General features: G+C 46.2%; 4 protein-coding genes across 4 annotated transcripts in view; 1 reads left to right on the top strand and 3 right to left on the bottom strand.

Annotated features, from left to right (window-relative positions):
* The first annotated feature begins 432 nt into the window (after nt 1–432).
* On the top strand, nt 433–2,343 carry LOC125949052 (uncharacterized). Its single transcript, XM_049675740.1, has 2 exons — nt 433–892; nt 997–2,343. Exons 1-2 carry the CDS (start codon nt 629–631, stop codon nt 1,612–1,614), a joined length of 882 nt encoding a protein of 293 aa, XP_049531697.1. The 5' UTR covers nt 433–628; the 3' UTR covers nt 1,615–2,343.
* A 1,227-nt stretch (nt 2,344–3,570) lies between these two features.
* LOC125949033 (serine protease gd-like) lies at nt 3,571–7,005 on the bottom strand. Its single transcript, XM_049675717.1, has 3 exons — nt 6,312–7,005; nt 4,775–5,298; nt 3,571–4,706 (listed from the first exon to the last, which is right to left on the bottom strand). The coding sequence occupies exons 1-3, from the start codon at nt 6,570–6,572 to the stop codon at nt 3,914–3,916; spliced, it is 1,578 nt and encodes a 525-aa protein (XP_049531674.1). The 5' UTR covers nt 6,573–7,005; the 3' UTR covers nt 3,571–3,913.
* A 1,070-nt stretch (nt 7,006–8,075) lies between these two features.
* LOC125951514 (serine protease gd-like) lies at nt 8,076–8,882 on the bottom strand (the record flags this gene model as incomplete). Its single annotated transcript, XM_049680393.1, has 1 exon — nt 8,076–8,882. A coding segment is annotated over one exon (807 nt), but the record flags the coding sequence as incomplete, so codon positions are not given.
* A 2,068-nt stretch (nt 8,883–10,950) lies between these two features.
* LOC125949034 (serine protease gd-like) overlaps nt 10,951–12,500 on the bottom strand; it is a 2,511-nt gene continuing 961 nt past the window's right edge. The window contains exons 2-3 of the mRNA XM_049675718.1: nt 12,137–12,500; nt 10,951–12,067 (exon numbers count right to left, since the gene is read on the bottom strand). The exon at nt 12,137–12,500 is cut by the window's right edge and continues 100 nt beyond it. Coding sequence (XP_049531675.1) covers nt 11,275–12,067; nt 12,137–12,500 — 1,157 coding nt within the window. The 3' untranslated portion in view covers nt 10,951–11,274. The remainder of the gene's footprint in view (nt 12,068–12,136) is intronic.

Below are 12,500 nucleotides of genomic sequence, written 5' to 3'. Positions count from 1 at the left end.
TCATCCATCAAAATGCTTCAACAATGAACTGGACAGCGATGGCAGTGATGAGAAATCCGCTAGAAGGGGCATGGAATGCCCGATTGGCGCGATTGAAGAATCAGCCCCAAACGGACACGATTTTTTTTCGGTTTGAAAGGGTATTAAAAGTTGGTGAAATATTAAAATATTAGCGAACCTAATCCATCCAGCGTACGGCACGCGGATTGGTCGTTATCAGTATGCAAATCAAAACATAAAATCCTCTCGTGAGCGGGCGGGAGCCGGAGGTTCACCGCGGCTCGATTCGCGATCGGTACGATTGGCGGTACGTCGGCGACGACGACAGTAGCCGAGGAAGAAGGAAGAGTGATCTTCGCAAAGGGGCTACACGATCGCGCATTTAAGCATGTGTCGATCTGAACCGACATTTTATTCTCGTTGGAACTCGCGAACTGTTCGATCGGGCCGGTCATACCCCAGACTAAACAGTCGCAACCCTACCGGCGACCAACGCGTACAGTGAGTTGAGTAAGCGGAGTGCAGTTGGATCGGCAACACCGCCAGCGCTTTGATCTAAGTAGAAGGGCAAGCTGCTCTAACTTTGTGCAGTTGGATTATAGTTAACGTCCCGACGGGAGTGAAGAAAATGTTCTTTAACCAGCTGTCCGTTGGTAGCCACAAGGTGTTGGTATCATCGTTACTGGCATTATGGCTGCTTGTTTTCATTCCCAGGGCGGAATCTGCCGCTCTCAGCAGTCCGCTACCAGTGTCTCCTTGTCCTAACATTTTCAAGTACGCCACCGATAGTGTAAAGCAGCAGATCTATGGCATCGTTGACACTCGGCAGCAGCAGGTCGATAAGTCCGGCACGTTAGAGCTGCATCTGTCTATTGCTGGCGAGCTGCTTTCGGTAAGGCCCGTGGATCGGCTCACTCTAACGCTTGCTCTCAGATCATTTAGCCACTAAACAAGTGTTTTCGATGGTCTTGTACCGTATGCTGGTTCCCTTTGCAGAAGTACGTCGGTTCCATCGAGGCCATCGAAGATAATGCACAGATATTGGAGCAGTTCAATAAGGGACGGGGCGTATCGTACCGCGTTAATTTCCCGATTCAGGAGCCTCTGCCCAAGCTAACGAAAGTTATCTTCAACGGTCGTGAACTGTGCACTGGACCTGGCGATCGAGGATCCTTCGTCAGCTCGGTCACGTTGCGGCACTTTTTGCGATCGGACACGTGCACGGATGCGAAGTGCGATCGCACACCACTGATACCGCCAAAGGTATCGCCGCAGCTGACACTGACACCGGTCGCTCCGAAACCGGTGACCGGCATTGCCGTTAGGCCACAGACGGCCATTGTTCCCCCATCGCCATTACCGGTCACCAAGGCTGTGCTACCAGCAGAAGCAGTGGAGGCCCCTGTGGGTGCACCGGCAGTCCAGCATGAGTACCAGCGTACGATCGAACGCAAGGAGGAAACGAACAACCCGCAGGACAACAGCACCTCGGTGAAGTACATTCGCGAGGAGATCACCTATCGCAAGCAGGTCATCACACCGGGAGGTTCCAGTAACTTGCAGTCGGACGAACTGCAGCTTCCCTCGTTCGTAAGCGGAAACCTGGCGTCGTAGTGTGCTGTCATCATAGCCGATCGCCTCGTAGGTGGTCTGGCACGATCATCTCCTTACCGGGTAGCACACGACCAAAAGACCGACGGCCAGTTGCCTGATCCCCCCACCCTGGCTGTTCCAGCTGCTTCTCCGGCATTCGGCTGATAATTTCTGTCCGCACTAACAAAATTTTGAATAAAGATTCCAATTTTTTTTTATTTATCTCCGCATCAACTGGTGGCACTGCATGGGTGTCCGTGGGTAGGGGCACGAACACGCTGTCTGTTGGCAATATGGTGTACCGCGCTGTGGCACTTCCCGTGTGCATACGTTAATGAGTCCGATCAACCTGTTTCTTTGGAGCAAACCGTTGGAACTAGTTTTCGCTACACCTGTACTTTGCGCGCCGTGAGTCACAAGGGGGAAGGACGAGACAATATGGCTGAGAGCACGAGCCGGGGTATTCACAGTAGATTCTGCTCTGTCGGGGGCTTAGGGATGAGCGAGCGCGGGCTTTTGTGTGGCGAATGGATGGTGGGTAGCGCTAACAGCCCCTTCTTTTCGCTCCGGTTGAAAAACCGAAATCAGCGTCGTGTTGAAGGTCAATCGAATGGTCCAGTCGCTGGTTCAGCCAAACGCAGTTGATGCTGAAACCAACTAGTTCGTTTACTTAGCCGTTACACCGTTTTATTGCTTTCATTTAACTTAAGCATATTCATTGATAAGAGCCGATTCAAATTGGTAGTCGTGTAAGTGCAGGTAGTTTTTTTAAGCCCAGCAAAAAGTTTTGGAAATAATCATTACGATTGGTTGGATAACGTGACATTAGAAATTTTCAGTCGGAAAGATTTGAATAAATATGTCAATTTGTACTGGTTTGCTCCAATAAATAAGGGTTTTGAATTTAAAAAAAATAATCCACTGTACATGATTTTGAATTGAAACTTCATCACTTGATTGTTCGACTTCAATATACTTTAAAATACCCTCAAAGGACGTTGTAATGTTCGAGCATGATTTATAATTAAGAATTATTAAAGAATAATTATCCTATAACTTCTCCTTTGCATGACGGATTAAAAGGGTTGATTCCATTTCGAGTACCTTTTATTTTAATAGTGCGCAACGGCTTACTCCCCAATCATATCCATCTCGATATATCGTAACCATAAAAATGAAATGCGCCGCAGAGATTCAAATAAAAATGAACCCCACACATGCAAAAATTAAAATCGTGCATTTCAACATATTTTGAAATGTTATTGTGCAGAATAAGATTCTACTAACAAAATACCTCGTGATGTTTTTTGATGTTGTAGCTATTTTTTGTGTTCTATTTATTCTAGATATTATTATTTGTAAAACAATATCCATTTACTAAAAATCCGATATGACTTTCATAAATAATTGGGCCCGTATTTACAAGGATTTTTTAATCCTAGACGAAGATCACTTGTTCTGTAATATGAGAGCAATCATAGTGTGCGTGGTACTCGCACGCAATTGGAAATTCTAAAGGGAAATTAAAGGGTATTGCAATCTGTAACAATTATAACTTTATACATTATTTTATAGTAATTAAAATTGAATTAAACCGAAAGTCTCGAGAATTGAAAAACGGCTAGCGAAATTGAAAAATGAGAATGAGCAGAACCATACAACGGACGCTCGCTTTCCTGTGAGAAAAAAGACGTACTTTTCCGAAAGATTGAGCTTACGCATGCGCAATATTATTGGTCAATATTCTAAAATACTTTGATTGATCTAGAGTATTCAAGTTCTCCAAAATATTTTCAAGTGTCTGGGAAAACGTTAAATAAATCACAGAAATCTAGAAAATTGATCAATAATATTGCGGATGTGTAGCCGCTTTAAAGTACTCTACATGTATGTTTTAATTGGCAAGTGCATCGGTTGTTGAAACAAAAGGATAAACAACAGGAACCCAAAGAGAACACATATGAAAGAGTTTCGGTTTCATATATGTAGTATAGAATTTATTTGACTTATGATAGTCCGGCCATGCTGCTATATGGTCTGCGACATTCGGATCTAACTGTTACTGAATAAATATGATATACAAGTTTAGTGAAAGGCAGACAAATGGCCATTCGACAACCATTAACTAAGTACTTCTACGAGAATGCTTCGCTTGGCCACGGAATTTCCAGTCATTTGCAGCAATGACAAACACTTATTGGCACTATTTCAAACCTAATGAGGAATTTACGGGGATGAGTAAAAGAAGATCGTGAAGACAGCCTCCCGGGACGAGCACGCGGCCCCCTCCCGAACACACGGATCCTGGCCCCACTCAGCCCTAGGATTTTGTGATACGCAACAACCAGTAGCGGAACGGTGCCACATCGGTGTAGACGACATACTTTTCGGTATCGCATAGCAGTGTCACCTGATCGTATTGACCGACGGAGACAACGCCTCGCAGAAAGTTCTGTCGGCCGCGCTTGATGACCAGCCCACTGCCCGAGTCCCCGTTGCACGGGACTGCACCTTCCCCATCGCCACAGAACGTTCGCGAGTTGGCTGAAAACAGGCGACCAAGCTGCCGGGAGCATTCGCGCCTATCCTTGATAGTAGCCGTCACGTAGCTCGGATACTTCGCATCACCCGACTCCGTGATGCCCCAGCCAGACACGTACCCTTTGCTACCAACGACCTGGTCCTGATTGTCGCTCCCACTCCACAGACAGACAGGCCGAACCACATCGTTATAGATTATCGCTTGTGATAGCACTAGCACGGCAATATCGGAATCAGTCACCAGCAGATCCTCGTGTACGTACTCCTCGTGCGTATGGATTTTCGACACCTCCCGATCCTGATTATCGTTGTCGAAGAAGTTGTCGATGTTGAACATTCCGGGCACCACCGTGAGCTGGTCAGGCTGCCGTTCTGTGCCGTCCGGGAAGAACATGCAATGGGCTGCCGTTATCAAGTGCGTGGTACTGATGATGCTGCTGCCGCAGATGTACTGTGGTTTGGGCACTCCGGCAGTATTAAAGATCGGGGCAGCCCAAGGAAACTGGCCCCGGGAGGAACGCTTTCCATTGATCGATAGCCGGTTACCCAGGGGAGCCACCGTACCGCAGAGACTGAAACCAGAGAGCAGACACGAAGAATGAAGATAGATCATTTGGACCTCGCAATTTGAATAACTTACATTTCAGAATTGGTTGCAGACGGCGACTGCGGTTGAGGTTGGGGCTGCGACTCCGGTTGGGGTTGTGCTTGTGGCTGTGGTTGCGGCTGGGGCACAGTTTGAGGTCGTGGTCGTTCAGGATACTGTGGTACTGTCTGCACTGGAGGTTGATAAACGGTCGGGCGTGTAACTGGCTGCACTTGCGGTCTAAAGACATTGGGCCGCTGAGTGACCGGTTGCTGTTGTGCCGGTGACTGGAAGCCATTGCCCATGCCTGGCAGGAACTGTATTCCATTACCCTGAGCCCCGAACGGTAGTTGCTGTACCTCAGTGTACAGTGTGTGATCCAGATTGACCGTCGTTACGATTCGTCCTTGGGCCGGTGATCCGCTGCAGACCGTTTCACCGTTCACTCTGATGGCCAGCACCTTCGGGTAGATGTTTCTAAACGGAAAGTTCACCCGGTACTGTGCCGGTAGGTTGTTGTAGATGTCACGGAATGTTTCTTCATTCGATTTCACCAGAGTGATCGAGCCTAGGTTTTGCTGTTCAGAGAAAGAGAGAGAAAAATAAAAAGAGGAAAAGAATGAGAGGGAAAGCGGAAAGATGTTTCATTGTGAGAACTAATTAACACTTTAGTGATCAGCAAGGAAGATTGTTGTGAAGAGCTCTCTGCCACAGATTTACCATACCAACATTGAATCGATGGTAGCGAAGACAATTCTATTAACAAAAAAACACGAGTTCGTACTTCTCTTCTCCACTGGAAGGATCTCAACGAGCATGGATTGTCAAAATGATATTCAATCGCTCAGCACCCCCACAACCTGATAAACTGGATTTTCCAAGTGTTGATCTTCGGTTTTTTCCCCACGTTTTTGAGGGTGGGGACATTGACTACAGCTAAAGATGTCACCGTGGTGCCGTTGGCATACGAGCAAGGCGAAACCTACCGAAAGCCGGTAGCACGCACGGAGAAAACCGCGATAGAGCGATCGCGTTGGGGATTTCCCGAAGGTCCAACGCCAGACACAATCCCATGCTGACGACGTATCGGTGATAGTGGATGCAAGCGTCGTGCTGTTGGCGCTGACGTTGTGTAAAACGAGGCCGTCCTGCCACTGAACGTATCTGCTAGCTGTGTTTTGCCCACTGAAATTTCACACTGATAACCTTTAACATTTAGCTGTGGTCGAGGCTATTGGCAATATTATGAATAAGGTAAAGGCATGTGAGGCAGCATTCGTACCCGTCTTGCGACCGATGTCAGAAGAAAATAGAAATAAATTACATCTTTTTATCGGGGTATCGTATTCCGTAACGCATCTTATGTTGCAGTCCTTGATACAGAAACAACGATAAGAGGAGTCTCTATCTATTCGAAAGGAGTTTTTTTTACAGTTCGCGTCGCATGGGTGAAAAAAGTGGAATATCTAATACAATCGTTAACTATCCACATGTTTTGCCTACAAGTTTCGCGTTATCATCGATATCAATGCCCGCACTATCTTCACTCTACGTCTCATTGCACAGTAAATTGAACAATACCGAAGCTTACCTTTGAAACCTCCACATTGTAGGATAGATCAACCATTAGCTTTACAGTAGTGCCGATGCGTAGATTGTTTAGCTCAATGTAACCGAACGCCTGGTTCGTGCTGGGCTCCAGTCTGTAGCTAAATATCTCGGGGCAAGGTGAGGTCAGGTACTGGCCACTCGCAGATCCGGTGAGCCACAGTAGGCAACTAACGACCGGTAGCAGTATGCTGCCCAACAACATGCTCTTCGCCGTCACCCTTTTGTATCGGTTTGGGGACATTTCGTAGCTCTTAATTGACCTTCCTAACAGAACCACGACACTGCGCACTGGGATGCCAGAATTCACGGCTGCACACTGGATGGACACCTATAGCACGCTAGAGCCTTGATCCCGCGGCTCACTCTCTGCTGGTGTCAGATAACGCTTTGAACACTCACTCAACCATGTACTACCGGTTTGGCCGTTTGGAGGTGGTAGGAAGATGAGTCTCCGTTTACGACCGGATTTCTTCTTCGGCCCACGGCGCCTATCGTCACTTCACGACCACTTCGATGAGCAAGAATACACGATCTGCACGCTAGAACGGGACGCAGAGCATCGAAGATGATCGACTGAGCCGGAGAACGCAGGAACGATCGGTCGATGTCAGCGATGATCACTGATAGTCGACAGACATAAGGTGCCGGTGCCGCTGTTGGTGCCGGGTCTTCGATGCGTCTTGTCGGAGCAGATGCTACACACTAGTGCACGAACTTCGTGAAATGAATCAGCTGTGTGTGGGGAGATCGCGCTTGTTGCATGTCAATGCCGTTGTTTCACTCACATCACAAAATACCCAACAACTACGCACGTCCGACGTATTCGTGGTCGGGCTTCCTCGATTCCGGTTTTCTCTCGGCGAGATTCTCGGCACTATTGTACCAGCATTCGTAACAGAGGCGACATGGTGCGGCTGATCACCACATCGGGTTCGTGTTCGGCTTTATAATAGGAAAAGTAAATCTCATACAAGCAGGTTTTTGAGCCCGGTTTTGAATTGATTGTATTTTTAGGAGTGACTTAATACGAAGCATAGTTATCGTTTGATAAGACTCGTCTCGAGAGTGTTTTTCACAATACTACACGGAAATAAATGTATATCTGTGTGTTAACATCATTACCAGACCGACATAGTTAATCATGGTCCTTCTTATTACGGGTAAGTAATGATGGTTGAGCCATGGGAACATCACAAGGATCAACAAAGAGGTGTCGATCGGTAAATAGAAGTGAACGCTTTGTTTAATTTGGAATTAATGTACAATTTATTTCAATTGAACGTTCCCGCTTTTATCGTGTTCTCCCAAAATTACCCTTAACATCCAACCATGTCCACAGGATGGTGCTACTGTTGAACAGATGCATATTAGTATAGTAAAAATTGTTGTTCGGTAAACATATATTGCACAACACTTTTTTAAAATGGTTATTATTTTTTCACCTCAGGTTACCTGCACATCTAAATAATATGATCCGGAGCCTACGATTGCATGCATGATTCAGTGTTTCTATACTGAGCGAGCCGGCCAACAAAAATCACGTCTCGCCAAGATCAGTAAATGGCGGCTGCTATGCTTGATAGTGAGTTTACTGCCTAAACCATCATTGATATTACAGTGGAGCAGAAATATTGAAGAGGACAAAGAATGAATGATATAGGAGTAGTAAAATAATGAAAGGCATTTTTTTCCTCGATAACATTCACTCTTTTACACCAAGCACCTAGTTTGATTGCATTTATGATTATAAAACTCTTATTATCCATTCATAGAACGCGGCTACATCGGTATAGATGACGTATTTTGTAGCATCGCATTGTAAGGTGTTAGGATCACGCTGTCCAATCGACACTACACCACGGATGAAGAACTGTCCTCCATGGTTGAACACTAGCCCACTTCCGGAATCACCGTGACAGGGCACCGAACCTTTTCCATCCGCACAAAACGTTCGCGAAGACGATGAGAATATGTGGCTGAAGGCACGGCTGCATTCTCGGTATCCAAGGACTACCGCCGATACGTAGCTTGGATACGAGGCATCTCCCGTTTCGGTGTAGCCCCAACCTGATACTAATCCAGTGCTGCCTACCAGCTCCCCTATGTTACTACTTCCTCTCCAGACGCATATCGGGCGCACCAGGTCATTGTAGGCAATCGGCTGTGAGACGGCCAGCACGGCTATATCGGAATCGGTTAACATATCTTCCTCGTGGAAGTAATCCTCGTGCACGGATATTCGCGACAGGTCCCGCAGCTGGTTGTCCTCATCGAAGAAACTATCGATATTGTACATCCCCGGCACGACCACAAAGTGGTTAGGTGGTCGTTGTATACCGTTTTCGTAGTATACACAGTGGGCTGCCGTTAAGAAATGACGCCGGGTAATTATGCTGGTACCGCATATGTACTTAGGCTTGGTCGATATAACAGTATTGAAGAGCGGTGCCGTCCACGGGAATTGTCCCTTTGCCGAACGAATGCCCTTGATCGAGAGTCGACTTTTAAAACTAGCGACGGTACCGCAGGTCCTGAAAAGCCAGAGGAAGAATTAAATACGTTACAACAAAACGAAAATCCTCTAGGCTCACCCATCGTAGGAGCTTTGTTGTGGTTGCTGCCCGATTTGTGGTAAAGGTGGTGCTCTGCTGCTAAATGGAACCATTGGTTGTTGGTTAATCATCTGGTTGAACGTCGGAGTTGGTTGGTAAAATGTCTGCTGCGGTTGTACTGCTGGTCGATATTGTACCACAGGTGCTGGCTGTGTTAGTGGTCTGGTAGCATCACCTGCACTAGACAGCTGTTGTTGCACCTGAGCGACTAGTGTATGTTCCAAATTGATAGTCGTTACTATTTGGCCCCTGGCTTTTTGTCCGATGCAAATGGGCTGACCATTCAGGCTGATTTTCAGCAGGGATGGATAGATGTTCGTGAAGGGAAAGTTCACTCGAAATTGGGCTGGTTTGTTTTGGTAAATATCCCAAAAGGTCGCTGATCGTGATTTTACGAGCGTAATAGATCCTAAATTATCCTGTGGTAAAAAGACGAAAGCATCGAGTAAGTTGGATTTATTACATACATGTTATATGTTACCAACGAAATTATAACGTTTCATTTAGAGGTTGTAGAAGAAATTCAGCTTTTGTCAGTCAATTTTTGCATTTGTTTTTTGCTTCATAAACTGATCTTTGTATCTCATTTGAAATTCAAATTCATCACATTGGAAATATACCTAAAATCTATAAATAGCATGATCTCAGCAACATTTCTCGAGGTTTATTGGCGAAAACCGGTATTGAGCATTTTTAAGAAATGCTAAAAATAGCATCACTATGTTCACAGGAGTATTTCGTGGCATTTGGTTCCGTTTCGCAACTTCCGTTACAAAACATAGGATTCACTTGAAGCTCCTTCTGATAAACGCTCTTTACATATCACCTACGTACCTTAATCTTATTATTGCTTACCTGTGGGACTGTTGTGCCAATCGATAGTTCTACTTGTAGCTTATTGGTTTGGCCTATACGCAAGGGAACCTCGATGTATCCAAAAGCCACATTGAGAGCGGGATCAAGCCGGTACCTGAATATGTCCGGACATGGTGATGTAAGATACTGTCCTTCGCCTAGCATGTGCAAAAACGATCCAAAAAGCAGTAACTGGCATAGGCTCGTTTTAAGTAGTCCTGTTAATGAAACCAATCTCGATGGCAGAAGTGGTTTGTTGTGCATTTCGGTGTTCCTTTCACTATGTGACACTTTACAATAATTCTAATGAAACGATATAAACACAAGATCCTCTAAAACCACATCCATCGGCACAAGACGACGAGGAAGAACTGCCGGCGTGCTCCGATCGAAACGAACACCCGAGCGAACCGTTCCGCTTAACATGCAGACTCATACTGAAGATGCCAACGTGTTGACATTATGCCGGCTATCTAACGAAGCGGTTTGAAAAAGAGTTGGCCATACCCTTTCGATGAATGGTGAACAATGCTTTCAGTTGTATCAATTAAAAATAAATTGTACAACTGTTCAAGTAATACAACATTTTTTATCCATATCACGAAACATTTTCAGGTTTTCATAAAATGTACACCAAGCCATAAAACTAAACTTGTGGCTGGCCGTCCGAATATAAGTTTAAAAACATAAGCTATAACACGTTTTTGCTGGTTTGGCCCAGTGGAACGGTTTGAAAACATTCCTCATTCGGTGTCAAACATATGCTTAACCTCGGCAGAAGTAATTAATACGGAAATGATATCAAATATGTGAGTTGCCGGCCTTGAATGATAGAAGCGGGAGCGTCTGCGTCACAGTCGGATGCTTGTTCATGACTCGTCACTTTCGACAAAACCTGTTTTGCAGTAAATACACAATGAAAGAAATGCAAATCTCAAATCTTCTGTCTAGCTACCTTGTGAAGGTAGTTTCGTCTCCATTTAGAGTTCGAACCCTATTGGCCTTTTCATATCTGTATCGCTTCCACATGCGAAGATGCGTTAACTAATTGTATTAATCTAGTCTTTTCAATAATCCTGGCTTAAACATCTTCTAAGCTAAAGAATAGCTAATGTTTGTTGTACCTTTTGTCGAAGAAAACTCATATGCCAAAACAATCGTGTCTACTATTTAAATTTTCATTTTTATTACATGAACAAAACAATCTTACAAAGATTAGCAGCAACTACAATGTATCTGTAGGTGTCTCATTGTTTCATAAGCAGCCCTTGCTTACATCGTCGATCCTTTATAGGCGGAATAAATATGATTTAGAATCCGAGCAGCACTATTCAAAGGCTCATTGCCTCTAAAGGATAGCAATAAAATGAATAGTAAATCAGTGCTACTGCTGCACCCTTCCAATCTTTCATTTCATTTCGGTAAGCTCGGATTCGCTTGCAAACGAGTGCATTGTACGATATCTTGACTTGCGATTCAACCTTTGACAACACGACTCAACCAGTACCGGAACGGTGCCACATCGGTGTACACGACATACTTCTTAGTATCGCACAGCAGTGTGATCATGTCTCGTTGACCAGTCGAGACGATGCCCCGCAGGTAGTAGCGTGTACCACGCTTGAACGCTAAACCACTACCGGAATCACCATTGCACGGGACGGCACCATGACCATCGGCACAGAACGTTCGGGCCTTCGGTGGCACAAATCGACCCAGCTGGCGCGAGCAATCCCGCTTATCAACGACGGTGGCCGTGACAAAGCTTGGGAACTTGGAGTTTCCCGACTCCGTGATGCCCCAACCGGACACGAATCCATTCTCTCCGACAATCTGCTCCAGATTATCGCTCCAGCTCCATATGCAGATCGGTCGCACCATATCGTTGAAGGTGACGGGTGCGTCGAGCTTCAGTACGGCGATATCCGAATCGGTCGCCTCGGTATCCTCGAAGAAGTAATCGGAGTGCATGATGATCTGCACTACACCCCGGTCCTGGTTGGCGCTATCGAAGAAGCTGTCGATATTGTACATGCCCGGTATGACGGAAAGCTGCGAGTTGCCTCGCTTCGCCCCGTCCGGATAGTGCATGCAGTGAGCCGCCGTTACCACGTGCTGGCTAGTGATGATACTACTGCCACAGATGTACTGCGGTTTAGGTTGCTCGGCGGTGTTGAAGACGGGGGCAGCCCAAGGAAACTGACCCTTGCTCGAGCGGATGCCATTGATCGAGAGTCGACTAGCCAGGGGACCTACCGAACCACAGACACTGCAAAAGTATGGAACATTTATTAGCTCTTTTACTTAGCATTTCGTCCATTGGAGTGCAGCTACTTACGATTCCAACGATTCCCCCGATGTCTGCTGCGGTCGATAGACGGATGGTTGTTGCTGCTGCGGTTGATACACGAATGGCGGTCGCTGGGTGGTAAATTGCTGCTGGTAGACGATGGTCGGTGGTGGCGTGTTAAACTGTTGGTCCGGCAACTGTATCCGGTCTTGGGTGACAATCGGTGGCTGCTGCTCCGGTCGGTATTGGTTGGGTGAGTTGCCGTTCGGGTTGCCGTTCGATAGTTGCTGCACCTGCGTGTACAGTGTGTGCTCCAGATTGATGGTCGTAACGATCGGGCCCTTAACTTTTTGTCCGGTACAGATCGCTTGCCCGTTCACGCTGATAGCCAGCACATGGGGGTAGATGTTGG

Source organism: Anopheles darlingi, chromosome 2, assembly GCF_943734745.1.
Source record: "Anopheles darlingi chromosome 2, idAnoDarlMG_H_01, whole genome shotgun sequence".
In the NCBI taxonomy this organism is placed as follows: Eukaryota; Metazoa; Arthropoda; class Insecta; order Diptera; family Culicidae; genus Anopheles; species Anopheles darlingi.
Note: the sequence above shows the minus strand (reverse complement) of the source record. Positions and strands in the feature narration are given on the sequence as shown.